The following is a 21,952-nucleotide window of genomic DNA, read 5'->3' on the forward strand; positions in this document are numbered from 1 at the left end:
ACTAGGGGCCTGATTCATTAAGGATCTTAACTTGAGAAACTTCCTATTTCAGTCTCCTGGACAAAACCATGTTACAATGCAAGGGGTGTAAATTAGTATTCTGTTTTGCACATAAGTTAAATACTGACTGTTTTTTCATGTAGCACACAAATACTTGATAACTTATTTATACACTGAAGTTTCTCAAGTTAAGATCCTTAATGAATCAGGCCCTAGAATCTGATTGGTTGCTATAGGCAACATCTCCACCTTTTCAAACCCACAGCTTGATAAATTTACCCCTAGAAGGTTTTAACTGCATTTGTCCAATGTGGAAAGTTAGAAGCAAATTGTGGCCACATGTGACGTATCGACAACACTGAAGTGTTAAACACCTCTCATATACAGCATAATAATATTACAGATTAAACAGAACTGTACAGACAGAGAATTCTGTCACCAGTTACAACAATATATCAAATATAAAGTTGTCAGTAGCGTATTAACGCGGATGGATGATATTTGACAAGTACATGCGTACACGTTTCTCTGGCCCTTTACAAGCAGCCATTATTTATCGAGGCCGGTAAATTTTATGGCATTCATATCACAATAAAAGGTAATGGATAGTAGAGAACTAAAGTTCCATAAAACTTTATCAGCAATAAACTGGGTCAATCCAGGGAAGACTGCTAGCTACTGTACATGTAGATAACGATAATGTTTTTATTTGAATACTTAGAATTATTGTAGAGATTTAAATTAATAATCAATGCTGTGAGTTAGGGGAACGGTACGTGTGACAGAAATACACAGACCTGCTGTGTTGTAATAGTGAAACCCCCTAATATTCAGTCTGCACAGATTAGAATTCCTGACACATTCTCGGTTACAGCCAACCTCTATTCACAGCCAATGGTTATTAAGCACTAGAAAGATCAACATAAACGTATCGGATCCTTTTTGCATCTTCTATTGTTTACAGGGATCTTAAAATGAAAATTACTAATCTAAAATATCTGTTAGATATAATTTACCAATAGCAAACGCCAAATGTTAAAGCATCCAAAATACTGTACACCATTAATTCATATCCTACTGGAATTTTGCCGAACATTAATGTTGAGCCACTAGTAGAGGGTTGCTCATGTATTGTTTTCTTTTTACCATCCCCTAAAATTAGAAAAAGTGTAATTTACAACCCACAAAAGTGAGAACCACACACTGTACACCAATGTGTCCATCATATGGGACAGAAGAACATGGTAAACCATGTAAGTGTGTCAGTAAGGACCATGCCTACCACGGCACCATGCCAGTCCACCTGTGCGGATTTATTTTTTTCCGGCGCGGGTGGGCCGACAAGTGCTATTCCCCCATCCAAGTAACCCGCTCTGCTCTCCGCAGAGTATGGAGCAAGCACATAGTAGAGGATAGCGGACTGAGCATGTGCAGTGAAGCCTCTTGAACGCATGCACAGTGAGGTGCCAAATTGGGCTCCATGGCACAGGTGTCAAAAACCAGACAGGGGGGCACCAGCCCTGCACCTATCGCATTTGAAGGTGCACGCCCACTTCCCCGGTCTTATAAATTTACGTCTAGCTTTCCTGATCACTGGATTTATGTCTGGCTAGGAGACCATGTTACAAGTACCTGACTACAGTGCAAGCTCAAGGACTCATAAACTTGGATACCCGTTAAAGAGGATGTGACCAAAGGACTGACTGAACATACAGTCTGCACATATTAAGCGCCATGATCCCTATACCAGCCCAGGACGGGGCATGATGCATTACTACCGACGTCAATACCCGCAACTGAAATCCTAACAAGAAAAGGTACCAGGTCACTTTACAGATCTGCATCTCGTTTAAATATTTCAATAAAATAAATAAATAAAAAATTCCTACTTATGCGCCGAACATGTTGACCTTGACTAAATATCCAATGGCTGTGGAAGGAGAAGCCTTTTTCGTTTTCAAGAGACAGATCCCCTTTAAAAATGCAAATAGAGAACATCATAAACAGTTGGATTTATTATAGGTAAAATTTTACAGAAACATTACAAGATGTTACTTTAGATGTCCATCTGTTATAATAAACGTCAGCAAAAATGTCCCGTTAATGAAAAATACAATCCCATGCATTCACAGGCCAATCCGGCACCATCTGACCGCTGGATATCTGGATCTACTGCAGATTTGGCCATATAAATACAGGCGAATGGCAAGAACTGGAAGACCGGCTGTTTTAAAGAGCACCATTAGCGTGGTCAGATGGAAACTGTACACATGGGTGGGCAATAGGCGGCTGTCTGAGCCGTCACCCACAGTACCTAGGTGCTTTATGGTCAGATTTCCATGTTACAGCTTGTAAGACTTGTTTAAAATTCCTGCTGATGTTATTATAGAGGTCTCTCTCTTTGAATAAATGTATTGTTTTAACTTATTACTGAGACAAAGGGTAACGTTCGACCCTTTAATGAAGGTTAGAGGGCCCCTACGCAGCCCCTGAAGTGTATCGGGATGTCTATCACTGGTCTACATGATGAGAGACGGTCATCATCCAACCATCATCTGTTCCATAGGAAATACTGACTGCGCTCAGCGTTCTTTCTGGATCCATACACTGTACAATTTGCAGTCAATTAGATCTGAAACAGCCACCAAAAAAATAGTGCGGAAGGGCCCCTCTTACTGTACCTTGTGGAACGGAGCAGGACAATTGTAGTTGTAAAGAGCAAAGATCATTGTATACAGCACCAAAGGTTAACCATTGTGGCAGCAGCTAACTGACATCTGTACTCACATGTGCTTAATAATGGGAAGTGTAATCAAAGTAGGACTTAAAGGGATATTTATTAAATAAAATTATATATTTTATCCTATTTAAGCACATGTAGTAGTGCTGTGAAATCTAATAGCTCTGCCGTGATACAGGTCCGCTGTCTCTACCAGTGTCGTGGACAGCAGCTGGGTCTCACTTGGTGAAACATCTTGCTCAGTTGGCTCCATCCAGAAATTCTGTATTGATAATATACTATTCAGTGTAACTCTTAATACGGTATCTTTACATACAGATTACTGTTGGCATTAGTCATCTTGCACTGGACTGACCAATATTATTATCCGATTGCTTGTTATGGGCTAGTGCCCCGTCCTACTCATTTCAATATTCTCTTAATTAACATTATCATCTATATATATATATATTCTTATATACTGCCAACAAATTAGTCAGAGCTGTAAAATCAGAAATATTTATCCAGACACTAAGGACAATTATTCAGTCTTTACACCATGGGAGGATGTAACACACACAAACATGGGTAGAACACACAAATACCTAACAGATAGCAATCTTGTTGGAATCACCCTCCATGCCCAGTGCTAGGAGGCAGGCTGCCCAATCTTGGTGAAGACCAGTGATGGGTAACCTGTCACACTTAAGGTGTTGTGAAACTACAAGCCCCAGCATGCTTTGTCAGCTATGAGCTAGTTATCTACTGGCAAAGCATGCTGGGGCTTGTAGTTTCACAAACACCTGGAGTGTCACAGGTTAGCCTTCACTGGTCTAGACAATGAAAGCTACAAGGGTTTGTATGACATTCACTTATATAAAACAAGCTATTTAGCACTGTTTCACATTCCAATATACTTTTGTCATGACATTATACTTTATGTGGTCGATGACATATGCAGCCACACTCTACACACGTTAATGACATCATCAGTTTGTAAACCACAAAGTATACATTTGCGGTATTGCACGAATAGTAGACCTTATATTAGAGCTTAATGAAAATAAACATTGATAGCTGCACATATCTTCATGTGCTGATACCTGCACAGACCTAGCCCACATCATAAAACGGCTTTTGGAATTTTACTGCAAGTCATGTGATAGATTATTAGATTACGATAAGGGTTCTCGGCACAGACACAGGGCGATTAACCCTTCAGTCCGTACATGCTCCAACCTGATCCACATCATGTGCCAGATTTGTCTGCTGGCATATTTAACACAGTCTTGCTGAATTAAGTGGAGAACCATTATTAATTGGTGTATGACAAGACATTAACAAACTGAGCGCAGAAAAGTCCAATGGGCAGCACCTTAAAAAAAAAAAAAAAAAAAGGAGTTAAACAACTATTTCCCGGATAAAAGTCTCTATTCCTGGCAAGATGTATTACGATTAGGAATCCCATGTACCCTGGTTTTCCCGAGAGATCTCCCATTCCCAGAAAGCTCGGCAGCAGCTGCAGAGTCAGCACGAAATGACACTTTGGTCAACTCCAGGTTAGATTTAAAAAACCTCCAGACCCCTGGAGAAAACGTCTAGTGTAGTCAGGCTAATAGAGGTTAGTGGATGACAAAATGTGGGTCTTTCACAGACATTAAGCCCAGGAAAGTCCACTAAATTATTCACCTTTCTTTAGTTTTCCAGTTAAAGGCACAGAAAGAAGAATAATGTTACTGTAGTCATTCATCAAGTACCAACATGAATAGCTTCAATCTCCTTCAGCGATCTCACTTCGGTCATTATAGTTAAGTAAAGACATTACAACCAATGCCAGTTGAACATGATATTAGTAGTTATGTACAGTCCCTATGTTTAGAAAGTGGCAACACCAAAGGAGAAAAGAAGTGTCAAGAGCTGCGGTGATCTGCGGCTCGCTTCCGCCTTCAGCGTCCGCCGGGACATCATTTCCTGTTGCCCTCGTCCCGACCGTCTCCATGGCAACAGTCGGGATGCTTTCTAATACAGCACCGCGTCCCGGCAATGCTAACAGAGGGGCGCGCAGATTAAAGAACAGCCTGCGGGCTAATTAATTTGTATTAATTTATTAGGCAGCACCTGGGGCTAGTTAGGAGGCAGCACCCTGATTGGCTACCTTCTGTATTTAAGGCAGAGAGGGCTTAGCCTTCCTGCCGGTTATAGCGTTTCCATTCCTGTGCTGTGCTGACCTGCTGTTGGATTCCTGTTTGACTGATCTATTGTTGTGACCCTTGCCTGTTCCTTGGACCTTGCCTGTTGCCCTGACCTTTTGGCTTGTATTCTGGACTTCGCCGTTTCGCTTGTGACCCTGACCTCGGCCTGCTACTGACTACTCGCTCCAGTCTGGGCTGGCGCCCCGGTTCCATCTGCGCTACGGCCATATTGGATGAGCTTTTACTACTCTAGAGCCTAAGACCTGGGGGCACCTCAGTACCTGTGAGCATATGAAGCTCTACGGGAAAGGGGGCTGCTAAAGGTGAAGATCTCTACTCTACCTGTTCTAAAAGCTCATCCTGGTGGTCGTGGGCCCTAACGAGAAGTGTGTAGTTAATGTGGTATTGCATGCTGAGCATATGGGGCAGAAATACATGATAGATATTTGGGGATTGTATTATTAGCTAGGCATTAAGGCTGAATCATATGCCAGTTTCCTGGATCTGCATAAAATGCTGGTCCCCGGGGATTGCATACAATTCTCATCCTGGGCCAAAAAATATACTTGTATGTTAGTATGGTGGGAGGGCTAGGACTTACTAATTAGGGGAAGAGGGGCTTTATATTAAAATGTGAATTTTGGCTGACTTTCTTGTCTGAATGTTCCATTACCTTGCGCAGGATCTTCTATATTTTTCCCCATTTTAGTTGTGTGTTCCGACAAGTCGTGTTGATGTTATTAATCATCTGAATGACTCGATAAACGGCAGTTATTCACAGGGGTCCATTTACGGAGTGTTATAATTGCTACAGTAACACATAATCAGAAGCCAGGCAGCTCCCCACATGTCTACAACGTCACATTTGTACAAATACATATTATTGTAACCAAAGCATTAGACACAAATATCCTGCAGCGGCCAAAGTGTCCGGCACTCAGAATAAGTCGCATGCAATTCCCTGATTTTTATTTTTTAAAGTAAATACATTAACATATAACCCAAGAATATACAATAACTGTGTATTCTGCACCCTGAAAACAAGACCACCAAACGGAACAGTATACTGGAATCATTTCATAAAGTAGATTGACCAACTCTGTAGAGCAGGTTTTATTTTAGGCAATTTGCCATGGACTCCAAGCTCCAAAATGTAAGTTACATTGTTAATGTAACTTTATTATTATTGTTATACATTCCTATAAATCAGGGCTGTGCAAGTCATAGGAGCTAAGGTCATACTTGCCAACTCTCCCAGAATGTCCGGGAAACTCACGAAATTCGGGTTGGTCTCACGGACTCCCGGGAGAGCTGGCAAATCTCCTGCAACCCGCAATTGTGGGGCTAAAATGACGCGATTCATCGCGTCATTTTGGCCCCGCCCTCCGCAACATAACGGTATATCTGACGCGGTGGGGGGGGGGGGAGCAAAATGCAGCCATTCGCTGTGTCACGCCCCTTCCGCCCTCTAGACACGCCCCTCTCTGCCCTTATCACAAGTCACTTTTATTGCCGTCAAGGGATGTTCTCCGGTTCCTAAAAAGATTCTGCCAACAACCCCCATTTCTGACACCCTAACCGTGTATAGGCAGGGCCCTCTTAACAACATTTTGGGCCCCCGGGCAAAGCAGTATTTTTTTTTGTGCTGCCTCCAGTGGGCCCCCCTGGGCTGCAGGGCCCCCGGGCACCTGCCCATTGTGCCCAACGGGAAAGACGGCCCGGTGTATGGGCTACCAGTAATTTGGGTAGGCCTTTTCCCAAAGGGTGTGGCCTAATTTGTCCCAATTTCTCAATGGGAACGTTGGCTCCATCTGCCCTCCAGCCAGCTTAAGTAACGATTGGTAGATCTGATTCACCTTCATTTTGTCATTTGTGGTCTAGACTAAAAAAAAATGATGCTTTTTTTATTTATTTTTTACTTTTCCTTTTCTCTCCACCTCTACGATTATAAATCAGCAGCTGTATCTCACTACAGAGCCACCATGATTTCCCATGTAAAACCATTTAGAAAGAAACGTTAGGTTTTATAACAACAGCACATGTCAAGTAGTCATATGTGAATATCATTTTAATAGAAGAAAATAAACAAACATGGAAATAATACAACATTGTTTTTTATGCCAAGTAAAAGCTTGCCAAATCATCCTGTCCTCTAGCAACCTCCTAAAGCTGAATGTGTCCTCAATACTCAAATTGTGTCAAGCTGAAGGGATTAAAGAGGCCTTAAAGTCCCAAAAAACATTGCAGACTCAAGGCCCGGATGGCTTCCCCAAGTCGTACTACAAGAACCTTCTCCGGTCTCACTCCCACAACTCCTGCAGGTTATCAATACTATAATGTAGGTAGATACATCCCTCCCAGACATACCCACTTCAGTATAATTGTTTTCCTGAAAACTCATACAGATTTAAAATTTATGATGAAGAAGTGGTGGAGGCATAGGTTTATTTCTATACATACGATAGGTCTGTCCAATAATTGCCCAATATTGGAACATGATGCTACAATTAATAGAACAAGTCACCAGTGTCTAGATCCCAAATGACCCTTTAACAGTATTGCTGGGCAAACCTATTAAGCCCTTATCTAAATCATTAGATAATCTCATCATGCATCTTTGTACTGCTGCCAAGTTCCAAATTGCTAAGGAATGGAAGAATCAGTCCCCACCAGCTGTGAACGTGGTACTCAAGAGAGTTGGTACAGCTTCCATGGAATATTTCTCTTCATTATTAAACAACTATATCCCTGCTTTTCATAAAACTTGGTGCTAGATTTACTAAGCTGCGGGTTTGAAAAAGTGGGGCTGTTGCCTATAGCAACCAATCAGATTTTAGCTGTCATTTTGTAGAAGGTACTAAATAAATGAAAGCTAGAATCTGATTGGTTGGTATAGGCAACAGCCCCACTTTTTCAAAACCGCAGCTTAGTAAATCTAGCCCTTGGACTCTTTGGTACCAATTTAATCATTCACCTCTCCCTGGAGAGATTGGAAACTCTTGAGTGACCTCCCCATCGGCTTTACTCGCCCTGCTCAGGGGCAAACGCAGAATTTGTAGAGGGGAGTTTCCACACCACGCCCCCAGTGGGCATTACCAGCATGCATGGGGGCGTGGCTATAATTTTAGACAGTGCTCGGCTGCTCTCCAACTCTTCCTATCCCCATAATATACATGAGAAATTCTGTGTGGACTACTGGTAGGTGCATGCAGCTCTCCTTTTTCAAGCCGAGTCTGGACAGGGCTCAGCCACCTCAATTATACAGTGCCCCAGGCTTGGAGGGGGGTTTCCAGGCACTAGGAACCCCCCCCCCACTTGGTTTGCCTATGCTGCTCCATTGAGTAGCCTTCCACTCCTCCTCTATTCTCTCATCCATTTTCTTCTCTTTCCCTCCTATTGTGTCATCTAGCACATTATTCAATTATATAAAATGTTATTGTTCCAACATTGTTACAGCAGCAAATCTCATGATTACGCATCAAGACCGAATGTGTCTTAGAACATTCCTATCATTTGTCAAGCGAATACTTGGAATTTAATGTATATCAAGGTGTATATAATATAATGTATCTTAGGTATATTCTCAAACTATGTGTTATTTTTGTCTTCTATTGTTTACAATAAAGATATAAAAAAAAAAATGTAAAAAAAAATAAACCAATAAAATGTGCTAGAGTCTATTTTTTTTTAGTCACTTTTCATACAGATTTTAAAGAACGTTGCAATAAATAAAAAAAAACCATTGCAGCCATGCCATGCTCTACCAGTGTCTGCGTATTTTATACATACTGGATGTCACGGGTGATCTAACGGCACCAAAAGAGTTAATTTTGTCTATAGTCTTTAGCTATAAAAGCGCAGCTATGTGGCACTGTAATCCTATGTATAAAAATGTTATTTTCAGCATTCTTATTGATGAAAGGAAAATTAGAGTGGTAATTGCACGGGGTGGTAATGCATGCAGTGTAACCATGGCATCTGACTGCATCACAAGCTTTAGCAAAAAAAATAAAAAAAAAATCCAATATTTGCTAAAAGTCTTCCTGCAAATAAAAGAGTAAGACTTGGGTACAGTATCATCATATGGTTCAGTGTATTCAATAAAAGGAACCTTTGCGGACAGCCAGGTACGTTTACTTAACATGACCACCTGGCAGCCCTTCCTTCCTGTATAAATAAACAGGGTGAATGTTTTGTTATTTATTTTTTTTTCAGATGGATTTATTAATATACAAAAAAGACAAAACAAAACCCTACAAACAAAATCACCACACAAAACAAAGAGTTGCAGAACAAAATAAAGTGCATGAGTAAACAATGTACTACTGTGTGAAACATCTCTTAATTTACTATTTTTAGGGTCCTTTAGGCTACACAACGTTTCTTCTTTTTTATTACAAACTCATGTCCTTACCTCAATGACATAAGAGCGCTGACAACCTAAAACTGAGAAGTCAGGCCATGGAGTCTTGCAGTTTATTGCTTTGCAAAAAAAAAAAAAAAAGTATTTAAATGTATAAAAAATAATAATATCTACAAACCATGTTCTATAAACCCCCATACGTACAAAAGGAGGGTTAAAGAGTATCTGTCACCTACATAGCACATCTACTACACATATATGTGAACAGACAACATTTAAGATATGTCATATTTATTGGATAGTTTCTTCTAAATTCACATTTTTACTTATTCTGGGCAAGTATAAATATTCATGAGCTTTAATGAATGTATGGACAGAACATGTATTGTCATTAGCTTGCTCATTGTGGCTTGAGAAACGTCACGTGACATCATCACCAGCTTTCAGCTCATTGGCTCTGAATGATCACATGAGTTTCTGCCCGCAACAGCAGGTAATCCAAATAATGCCCAAAATAGGGACGGCACAGTTATATGCCAAGGCTGGTATTACTAAAGTTAGGGCACAGCAAAACTGTGGTGTTGCCCATAGCAATCAATGAGATACTAGCTGTCATTTGTGTAGTGCAGTTTAGAAAATGAAAGCACACATCTGATTGGTTGCTATGGATTACTCCAAAGATTTCCTGTGCAATAGGTTTCATAAATGTCCCCAAACTTCTCCAACCAGAACGATTGTCTGAACTAAAAAAAATAAAATAATAGGACATATTATTGTATGTAGATATGCACACATATTAAAAGATGTAACCGACTTCTGTGGCTGAAAAATGTAACTGGCAATGGACTGACAGGAAGTCTAGTGCGCATAGGAAAAATATCTCACCCCTAGGGGCTCAACACCTTTAGCTCAAGTAACTAATTCTGATAAGCCCCTGAAACTTTATAAGTGTAAATGGTATTATTAGCATGTTTATTTAAAAATTGCATTAACCATTTTATGCTCAGAAAGTGAGGGAAGAAGGCAACCAAAATTAAACTAAGTAAAACCTTCATCTTATTACAAATAAAACCAGTTTAATGCTTGCAAGTATAGAAAGGCACCTAAAAACTAGAATTATATATATTACATTTTAACACGAGTTACAAAGAAAAAAGTTTTAACACAGACCATAGAGTTACTTATCATACATCTTCATTTAAAGTTCTGAAAAAAAATAAATATATTCAGCAGTCTGAGTATTAAGTTAGCCGCATATGATGCATTACAGTCACTTGGCCCTGTCAACAGCCAGATCTGTGATTTTTGGCAAACATATGTGTCTCTAATTATACAGACTCCACCACTCAATCATCAACTGATCGCACGGTGTCTAACTACCCATAATCCTCTGAACTCTGGGCACGCTGAATACGGCACACTCGCACCAATGGAAATATCAGCCGAGCCATTGACTGTCCTGCAAGGGGAGTATCAAACCGAATGATCTGTCAGGGTGGGGACCTCACATCTTATAATGTTCAACCAGTATGGATAAGAATGACCAAACTAGCCAGCCATGGCCCTACAATGAAAATTGTGTTATATAGAAGGTCTATTAATAAGATTTACAAAGAAATTCAGCGACAAAACTGGAGTTAAGAGTTTTGATGGAGGAGAAATATTTCCTATAGATAGCAAGCCCACCAAAGTGCATTGCAGGGCTCCACTGTAAGCCAGACATGGCTGATATCAGAGGACAATAGCAGGTAGTGAGATAGATAACAAGGTGTCGAAAATATTAATTCTTTGTAATTGAACATTATGGGGAGGAATTCAATTCAGTGCGAAGTCTCATAGGACCCTTACACAATGTGCAGCTGCGCAAACTTCAGGGTATTACGGTATCTAGACGTCTATGGGGCAGACTACATTCTGCCACGAATAACGCGGCGTTAGCAGTATTACCGTTATTACAGTAAAACTGCGCATAATTACCCCTAATACGGTAATTTCAACGCCGGACTTTTACTCCGCGAGATGAAATCCAGGTTGAAATTACCGTATTAACGCTAATACTGCTAACGCCGCGTTATTCACGGCAGAATTGAATCGGCTCCTCTGAGTTTTGCTCACACCTCTATGAGATGCAAGGAAATATCAGCAATGTTTTGTGTAACGAACATCCTGCGAAGCCTCAGTGTGCGAGTCTACACCGGGACTTCGCTACTAGTTGAATCCCCCCTATGACGGATACCACATGCCTCAGCAGAGAGCAAAGCACATTACAGGCTTTTCATCCAAATAGGATACCGCTCACGCGATAAACAACCATTTGGTAAGATATCACATCAGTGTGTACTCTCCCACGATCATGTTTTATCATACCAAAGCACATCGTAACGATCAAATTTGGTTTTATAAACTTCCTAAAAATCACGATCAATGAAGTCAGGCAAATGTGGAAGTGTGTGTGCAGATCTCTCAGGGGTGTGCAGAGTCACAATCTTTTCAGCAGATGGTTATGACAGATGAAGAGCACAGATCTGAAGGTAAATCGTGTATGTGTGTACACATGAATCTGCCTGCTCATCTGGATTTTCAGTCGTTGGTAAAATCATTACAGAAATTATGCCGGGAGATATTTTCTGTAGTGTGTACCCAGCTTAACATGACTTCACATCAGATTACGATAAAGAATAGATACAAATATTGGTGTCTTTATATGAAGAAAAACTGGGGGATCTTTTTTAGTGTATCACCTACACACCCTGAAGGCAGCCAATCTATGAGCTTAACTGAACAACAGGATAATGCATCCTATCAATTCAAAATGAACCAGTGACTTCAATGGTAACCTGCATTCTGATAAACATTCGTCCTGCCTGCAAAATTTCTTCAGTTAGTGTAGACAATGTGTACACAGTCACGATTGGAGCGTAGCTGATGATGATGAAGTGACAAAAATTGAAATAAAAAATGATATTTCTCATAATACAGTATATTCTCTCTTTTCACATTTGACATTGGATTACAATTGTATTTGGGTTCCCTAATTCAGTGGGGAAAAAAAATCACTGTGTGAATTGAAGGAGCTCTACATTTAGAGACTCACAATTACATATTTAATTTACCTTCATTTCATGGTGTTCTTACAAACAATAAAATGCAGATAAAAACAGGAGCAGATGGAACTTTCTCTTCTGTAGCACTTGCTGAGCACGGAAAAAATCTAATCCCTCTCACGTTGTAATCTTACAACACATTTTAGCATTCCATGGCTTAATAATTTAGATCCATTTAGGGAACTTTATTGCATATTTTATAGTTTCCTTTTCACACTAACCTGCCTTTCAGAAAACATTTCACTTTAGAGCTGAAGTCTAATCTTCATGTAGAAGAAATAATGTTGTTTTCCAACGTCTGATACAATTGGAAGGTAGAAGAATCAGCCACCTCGGGTGCAAGGTGTGTCTGGGGTGGAAGGTCCAGCACTGAGCACACTCATTCTGTCTAAACACAGAACAGCAGCAGTGGTATTGCATATCCACTGCTATCCCATAACCTCTCAGATTGTCACAATACCGATTTGCTCACATCAATGCAAAACAGAATAAAGAGGAAACTTTTCAGCAACCGTCTGACATCGAGCACTCCACAATACCACGAACAGTGGTTTGGGCACAGGAAACTATAACCACGTTTTTGTATTGTGACTCGCAAGATTAGATTACACTGACTGACCAAACCACAAGTGAACATAAATGGCTGTACTGAGACCGCTATTGTGTCTGCTGTGTCTTCACTTCTGGATTTTAGCCTGCTCAAGGCTAATTCCAGGGAAAGGAATGGCAAATTTCTGGACTGCCTGCTGTAGATAACCAAGAACGTATTCCTATCCTATATACAAGAAATCTGACTGCAGGTCGTGGTATATAATGTAAACGTAATGCCAGTTTGTCTACATGAGAATGAACGTATTCCTACATACAAGAATCAAATATTGGATTAAATATCTCTTAGATATATAACAAACTGATTACCCTGGCAGCACACTTAGTACATGTATATACAGTAGGACATATAAATGTAGCTTACATAAATGGTGCACAAAACCATTTTTTTATGTTTCCCCATATTATTTATCTAATGGACTGAAAATATATTTATATAAAATAATAAAACTTTCTACAGAGAAATACAGCAAGCCCACAACCTTATCATAAACATTTTTATTTGTAACACTTGTCACTGAAAAGGTCTCTTATTTGTGAACATTACATGTAGATTTTTACACAAGGCAGCATTTTATTTAAGGCGCGTTTTATTTAACTTTATTTTATCTGTTTATTTTACATTGGCCTCATATATTTTTCCCCCAACTCCTTTGCAGCATTAGGCCTGGCTTTTTCTGGGACAATGGGATTTGGGTACCAAGAGAAAATACGCAGATGCCATGGAACAACATGGAAGCAGCAAAGTAATCTGCATTTGTCCTCTATAGGTCTTCAGGACAAAGTAGGCACTTACCTAGAGCAGCAGAAAAATGGTTGAACATTTTCTAATTTCCTTTGATAGTTGACAAGTGGCAGAAACACCACATGCAGTAAGCAGCGTGAGTTAGAGGGTGCTGGGTAGGGGCATAAGAATATAATGAACACACAATTTGTTTTATTTATTTTTTATGTAGAAGGCTTTAGTTATTGTTGCATATCCCAGCAAAAAAACACCCAAACAGCCCTTTGAATCCGACAGGGCTGTTTGGGAAGAGCAGACAACGTGAATAATCAGAAATCATATGGCTAACAGACCCTGTCAAGATACTTTCATGTGAATGGCGTGTTCAGGGTCTAGCCAGACCCCCAGACTCCTGCGTTCAGAGTAGCCAGCCTACCTCTCTGGTCTACCCCTAGTCCTAGTCTGTAGCTACCACAGTATAAACTTCCCCACACTTGATGGAGCCTATTCACTGTATCCATGACACTTGCAGCCAAGCGGTTATCTTAAAGTACCTTTCAGCCTATCCCTTCCCTCTGTCGCCTACTACACAGTGTCAGGAATAGTAAATATTACGTCTGACTGAACAGAAACAGAACTGAAATGCTGCTACATGGCACACTGTGAATACTCTATGTAGCCAGATGTGTTATTGTAAGGTTGGAATGATGCCACATAATGTCTCCTAAGCACCAGATCCCAGGCGCTGTTGTCTAATATCTGCTAGTTTAGTTTAAAGACACACATGAGATCAGAAATAAAGAGGCTCCCATTATCCAGATGAGGTGGCAACACTATCACTGCGCACTATCGTGTGTGTGTGTGTGTGTGTTTCACACCATTCACCAGTCTTCTACACCAGTGCAGCAGTTGTACATCGCTGCTGAACTGGTTGCTGTCTAAAAACATTACAACGTACATTGTGCATCATTTAAAATAGTATCATCATACCACATGCGGCTATTAGGTTTTGGTTTTAAGCAATACGTGAACTGTTCATCAATTGGTCATTTTATACATGTGTCCTTATAATCTTAAGGGGAGAACATTTTGCGGAAAAGTACATGGGCTTAATAATTGATCATTAGGTATGGATTAAGCCCATTAGTATTAGTCTATGGATTTTATTTCTACTGAGATATAGCTTTTTTAATACATGAACATTTTTCTTAAAGGCCCACCTAGGATGCACCAAGACATAGTGAAGAAAGATTTCAGTATAAGCTAGTTTGTTCTGGACTGCCTGCTGTAGATAATCAAGAATGTATTCCTATATACAAGAAACCTGGCTGCAGGTCATGCTATATAATGTAAAATAAATGGCAATTTGTCTACGTGAAAATGCTCAACATTTTGTAACCTCAACCTCAGTGGGCTGAGAAAAAAAATAAACAGAAGAACCAAGACAAAACAAATACACAAGGCTAAAAATAAAAGTGCCATAAAAACTCACAAGTTAAAAAAAAACAAAAAACACAACAAACAAATACTCAATACAGTAGACTGTAGAATTTATAATGCATGAAATGACGAAGCACATTCAAATGCAACTATAACTGAAGTGTCAGGCACCAACCCTAATCAGACATCAAGGGGTCTCTCTGAGAGACTGGCCCAGTCAAAAGTCCTTTTAAGACTTATCCTATAGCCACCTGTAACTTAAAGACTGCATGCTCAAACTCCCATCTAATCTACAAAATACTAATGCAATACAAGATAGAGCAAGTAAATGACATCAGTATAAATAAATAATAATTTAAAAAAAAGTAATATATATTTGCAATACATTGTACATTGGCATGCATAAAAAGGGGCATGGATGCAAGGGAAGACAGTGTAATTTTGCCACTGTATAAATTGTTGGCAAGACCACATCTTGAATATGCAGTACAGTTCTGGGCACCACTCTATAAAAAAGATAATTTGGAACTAGAAAGGGTTCAGAGAAGGGTGACAAAATTGATAAAGGGTATGGAGTCATTAAGTTATGAGGAAAAGTTAGCCAGTTTAGGCATGATTACTTTAGAAAAGTGGCGTCTAAGGGGAGATATGATTACTATGTACAAATACATTAGAGGTCAATACAGAGAACTTTCATGGGAACTTTTTACCCCAAGGACCATACACAGGACACGTGGTCACCCCCTAAGGTTAGTGGAGAGGAAGTTTCACAACCAGCAGAGGAAGGGGTTCTTTACAGTAAGGGCAGTCAAGATATGGAATTCATTGCCAGGGAAGGTTGTGATGGCAGATTCAATAGATATGTTTAAGAAAGGGTTAGACAAATTTTTAGCGGAAAGGTGTATCCAGGGATACGACCGTTAATTAAAATGAAGGATAATAGTGGATATAGGGTAAAAATAGGACTGCAATATTGAGTCTGGGGAGATTTTCACAATTGAAACCGATTGGCGGTTGCTTACTCTGGATCAATTTCAAATATAAGTGCAGGATCGCAGGAGATCCAAAATAGGTTGAACTTGATGGACTGGTGTCTTTTTTCAACCTCATCAACTATGTTACTATGTATGTATGTATGTATGTATGTATGTAATATATGTATGTAATATATGTATGTAATATATATATATATATATATATATATATATATATATACACACACACACACACATATATACACACCCACACACGAACAATGTGAAAAAATATTCAACATTTAATTCATAATAAAAAATGTTACATACTCATGGCCCACAATCATTTAGTGATTCATAGACTTTCTTCAGGGGCATTATAAGCGGAGGCTGCAGATTCTTTAATACTCTAAGAGGTACCGAAGATTAAGAACAACACCATTCACCTTTGCAGAAAACCACAGCCGAGCTAGAGTCTGTCACACAGTTCTTAAAAGAGCCACATGAATCCAGCAAACAACTTAATACAGCAACATGGACGCAAGATGTACATGATTCTGAAATGTTTTTTTCAGTAATAGTGCTGGTCTGTCCAAATGCTTTTTTTAACATTGCTTGCTTACAAGTACATGTCTGGACCGTGCACTGTATACATGCAAGTACTGTGTGCATTATATATATCTCCCACAGATGACACTGGGATATCTGCAGTCCAGTAACAAATGTTTTGCTAGGTTTAATTGAAGTGAATTCCACTAATATTATGGCCTAAGAAAATGTAAAAGTACTTTCAAATGTAGAAAATTTAAGCTAAGATTTATTTTTTTCCCAGCAATAGTTTATTCAGAAAACATATTAATGTAGTTGGTAGAGGGATAATGTAAATGTAGTGATACAATGTATCCAGACAATTAGTGACATAGTGTGATTTGTACAAGCTATAGATGGATAACCTATATGACCATACCTGCCCCAATACCGGACACCTCTATACCCACTGACTGTGCTAATAACATAGACAGAGGTCACCTGTGGTTTAGTCCCCAATGTCCTGTATTAATGATATTTTACAAGGAGCATACAGGACGGCAGGGAAATGTCACTGCTTGATAAAGGGATTTTGGTAGGTTATACCAAAGTATCTCCAAAAGTGGAAGTAGTCACAGCATCCACACCAACCAGAGGATCTGGAAGGTATGAAAGGGACTTATAAGATTACATCATCACAAACTCATTGGTTTGACATTCTTTACACACAGTAGTCATTTCAGATAGGTGCCATTACCGTCCTTACTGACAGATGGAAACGTTCACAACATTTTTATGGTTTATTGACAGATATCAACCCTGGTCAAATACAAATAGATATTTGGTTTTAACTGGCATTTAGTTGTTCAATGTTCCCAATAGCCATAATAATTTACCACACCCATAACAGCTGGCCATTAGTGTTGTCAACATACCCAGTATCAACCAGTCACTAAATAAATCACTGGAAGATGGTGGTGGCTAATGTTCCCATTATTTTGAAACGGAAAAGTTCCCAACTTAGTTAAAACTGTTACAGCTATTCCAATTTATAATGTTAACTTGAGTGCATGACAACATTGAATTATGGAAAAATATTACTTAAGTATAGATTTCAGGAGGAAACATAAATTGAGATACCCTGATGAATATCATTAAAAGGTTTCCAAGGAAGAGAAGTTGGAAGAAAGGTCCTTTTAGGTATGGTGTAGGCGCAAACTTCAGGGTATAATGGGTAATTGGTGCTGTGTCAGTTAATGTGATATAATGATATATTGAGCTCCCCTCCTATATCAATAGTTGACCAATAACCAGACATTTCCTTGATGACCATGTTACCCTGGTATCATCTGTTGCCCAGGAAGACCCCCACCTATGTATCTCTATTGACCAACCCCCTTGTTTTGCTCAAGAGAGATGCAGGAGTGTGCAGGAGGAAGAGCAGGGATGTGTGGCCGTGTCATTCCACATTAGAGGATTTCCTCCACACTCCAGCAGTAAAACAATAGGTTTATGGACATGTGTAAAATGCATACACACCAGGCATCATCCCCCCTCTTACCCAATCCTCGTAGTGCCGGCTCCCATTCTGCAGCAGATCCTCGAACTGAATGGTGCAGTTGGCCACAAAATCATCGTACCCTATGGGGGCATCGTGGAAAACCGCCAGCTCGATCTTCCTGCCATTGCAGACATCCGTGGAGAAGTCATCATGCCAAGCTGGGCTGTTGGTCTTGGGCTTGGTGGAGGTCTGCCCTATCCGGGAGTCATCCACATTAACGGCGATGTAAGGGTCCAGCAGGAAGGTCTGGGGTCTGGGACCCACCGCATGCCTCAGAGACCAAGCCGTGGGCTTCAGGTTCACAGCCTCGCAGATCCTGATCTTCAGCAAGCCATTGAACACGACCATGGCTGGCGAAGGGGGGTTAACAGGAGCGATCCACCTCTCGGCTTAAATCAATGGAGATCCAATGTGATCGGCTGCTCTTCCCCACTCCTGCGACACCCAGGCAATCCAGGGATTTGTAACGGAAAACAAGGGGGGGGGACGTTCTCCTCTTGCAGTAGGCACAGTGGAGATCCTCATGTAATCCCGGGGCCGGCCGGACGAAGGTGGTCTGTCCTCTACCTACAGTCTGAGACGCTCCATGCAGATGTGTGGGTGCAGTGGGAACCTTCCCTACAGCATAGTCCTCTTCTGAGCCCGAGCGCAACACGTTCGGCCAGGGAGCTCACATCCGCATCAGGACGGGGGTCGTCCTCACATCCCCAGGGACGCCTCCAGCTGCTTCCATGCAATAATATACATGAGCCTGGGCTGGGCCGGCTGCAGAACCCAGAATCTGTGCGGCGGATTCCCCGGTGGAAAGAGGCTGGTGCTGCTGCTGTAGCTGTTTGGTGCTGCTGATGATGATTAGAAACACCCCACCTCTCCTCCCCTCTCCTTGTAATGCAGGAAATGCACAAAAGACGTCAGAGTGTGTGTGTGCCTGTAAGTGTGTGAGTGTGTGTGAGACACACACAGAGGCAGAGGAGACTGACACATAGAGGCAATGGAGGTTTTTTACCAGTTCTCAAGCACCTAACAAATGCAAGAGGAGACTGCTGGCCCCTAAGTCAGAGGAGAGTGTGGCTCGGATATCAGACCACCAGTTCACTTTCACTGGTTAAATAGATACTTAGTTACCTCATCGCCCAGGTATGGCATTTCCAGATTACTGGCTGACCTTACCTGGGGCAGAGCTGTCAGAGAGGATTGGCACAGCAAATTAGATAATGATAGTAACTGATATAAAGCTGGTCATTAATTAATATATCAAATATTAACTAGTTCAGTCATATCATTATTATAGTTCTGCAAAGTATATGTTAGAGCAGAATTATCGCATAATCTCAAATGATGTAGTTGAAAAATCACAGAAAGGTAAATAATAACAAAGCATTATTAGGTTTACAATTCTAGTAGCTATTTTCAGAATGGGATTTGCAAGAAGACAGTTCTGCAAATCCCATTCTGATATCAACTATTGCAGATCTATCTGAAAAAGAGCAAATAAAAAGTAAATAAACATTGAATATTATTCATTCAATCTTAAAATGTGTATTAATATTATGATTACTGTTGCAATAAAAGACATCAGAATGACATCTGCTGAACTGACTGACCTCGGGTTAGATAGATCTATCAAAAAAATAACAAAACCAGTGAATGACATAATAAGATATTTATAATAAGTCATTAATATTACAATAAAAGTAGTTATTAATTAGAATGGCATACATAAAAGTTTTACAATAGTTCCATATCTGTATATCTACAAAAATCTTGTGGCCATCCCACAAATTTAGTTGTGTATGACACTGTATAAACAGACGCCATCCTGTTCTGTGGCATCATTCAAATTAAAAATGCCCTGCAATTTAGCCATGTTTGTGAAAGCTAATTGCACATAAAACCATTAAATTCAGGTCAGTCTGATATGTGTATGAATATTGGCTGCTAATGGAGTCTGACAAATTAGAGGTTTGAGACAATGCCGAAAATGACATCATCAGTCTATTTTCTATAATATATGTGTATATATAGGAGCCCCCCTCCCTATCCATATCACTGAATAATGCCATGCACAGGCAGGGTAAGTGGCTGTGGCAGCACAAATACTGGGGGTGCTCCTTGCTCCTATGTATGTATGTACGTACGTACGTGTGTGTGTATATATATATATATATATATATATATATATAATATAGCATTCTGAGCCATTGTAGATAATCATCATCATCATCATTGTAGATGGTATGCAGGTAATTGCCCTGATTTTGTTTAATAGAAAACAGGTTGCACTTGTGAATTCACTATCTGTGAAGGTCTCTATAAATTGTCACACATTATCATCACCATTTATTTATATAGCACCACTGATTCCGCAGCGCTGTACAGAGAAATCACTCACATCAGTCCCTGCCCCGTTGGAGCTTACAGTCTAAATTCCTTAACATACACAGACAGAGAGACTATGGTCAATTTTTGATAGCAGCCAATTAACCTAATTGTATGTTTTTGGGGTGTGGGAGGAAACCGGAGCACCCGGAGGAAACCCACGCAAACACAGGGAGAACATACAAACTCCACAAGCTCTTGGTTGAGAATTGAACTCATGACCCCAGCGCTGTGAGGCAGAAGTGCTAACCACTGAGCCACCGTGCTGCCCATACACATAGCCATTAGGTGTAACTAGTTAATATCTCTTACTCTATTGATTCAAAGGGTTTGCTACAAATCTCTAAGCTATACACAATATTATTCACTATTCAATAATAATACAACTATGCGCTGTTTTGCCCAATATGTGAAGACATGAAGATGATGATGACACGAAAAAAACAGTCAGTATTTAACTTATGTGCAAAACAGAATATTAATTTGCACTCCTTGCATTGTAACATGGTTTTGTCCAGGAGACTGAAATAAGAAGTTTCTCAAGTTAAGATTCTTAATGAATCAGGCCCAACGTTATTTAGTTAGTTGACATATATAGCAATGTGTCAGTGCCTCCAGTGGCCATATATATATAAGCATGGTAGAATACAATTCCCTGGATTCTGAAACATGCATCTCTAGTAGAGAAATGAGGGGGTTAACAAGCAAATCAGTCTCATGTTTTAAAAACGTTAGTAGATTACATGATCTTTTATATATTATATATAAAACTTTGTCATTTTTTGTAGAATTGTTGAGACTTTTTTTGCTACATTATAATATGAAGCAGCATCTGAGAAAGTATTTACTGTGTATATAACTGTACATACAGTATGTAAATATGTATTTATGTTTTATGCTATGTACACATTGTCGTCCTGCAGACCTACCATTTGTTATATTCCGTATACAAAGACATTGTAGCGTGAATGTGTGTTATCTTTGGACGCGAGCCAAATTGATGGTGGGGAAAACAGCAATATAATGCTAACGCTAGAATAACATTTTCTCTCAACAATCTTTTGGCATCTTGTCCAGATTTTACATTAAAAGTTGAACCTTTAAATTACACAGTTTTTTATTACGTTCTACTTTTTCTAACATTAATTTATATTATTTGTTGTTATTATTTTTATTAATAATACTTATAAAATCTAGTGCACATTCAGCTTATACTTCTGGGTCCGACGATAATATATGCTGTGGTGGGTCATTCATTCTCCCCTGATTTAAAGCACTCTTGACCATATCTGACCTTGTAGAGCTGGATTTTGATCAGATATATTTTGGAGCACTAAGATATTAGCATGATTGGTCAAT

At 39.8% G+C, this 21,952-nt stretch overlaps 1 protein-coding gene across 1 annotated transcript in view; it reads right to left on the reverse strand.

The window, feature by feature from the left end:
* The window catches only part of PRKCE (protein kinase C epsilon), a 278,286-nt gene extending 259,089 nt beyond the window's left edge, over positions 1–19,197 (reverse strand). The window contains exon 1 of the mRNA XM_075204126.1: positions 18,215–19,197. Within this exon, the coding sequence (XP_075060227.1) occupies positions 18,215–18,562 (348 nt within the window). The 5' untranslated portion in view covers positions 18,563–19,197. The remainder of the gene's footprint in view (positions 1–18,214) is intronic.
* Between the last annotated feature and the right edge of the window lie 2,755 nt (positions 19,198–21,952).

Source organism: Mixophyes fleayi, chromosome 3 (assembly GCF_038048845.1).
Source record: "Mixophyes fleayi isolate aMixFle1 chromosome 3, aMixFle1.hap1, whole genome shotgun sequence".
Lineage (NCBI taxonomy): Eukaryota > Metazoa > Chordata > Amphibia > Anura > Limnodynastidae > Mixophyes > Mixophyes fleayi.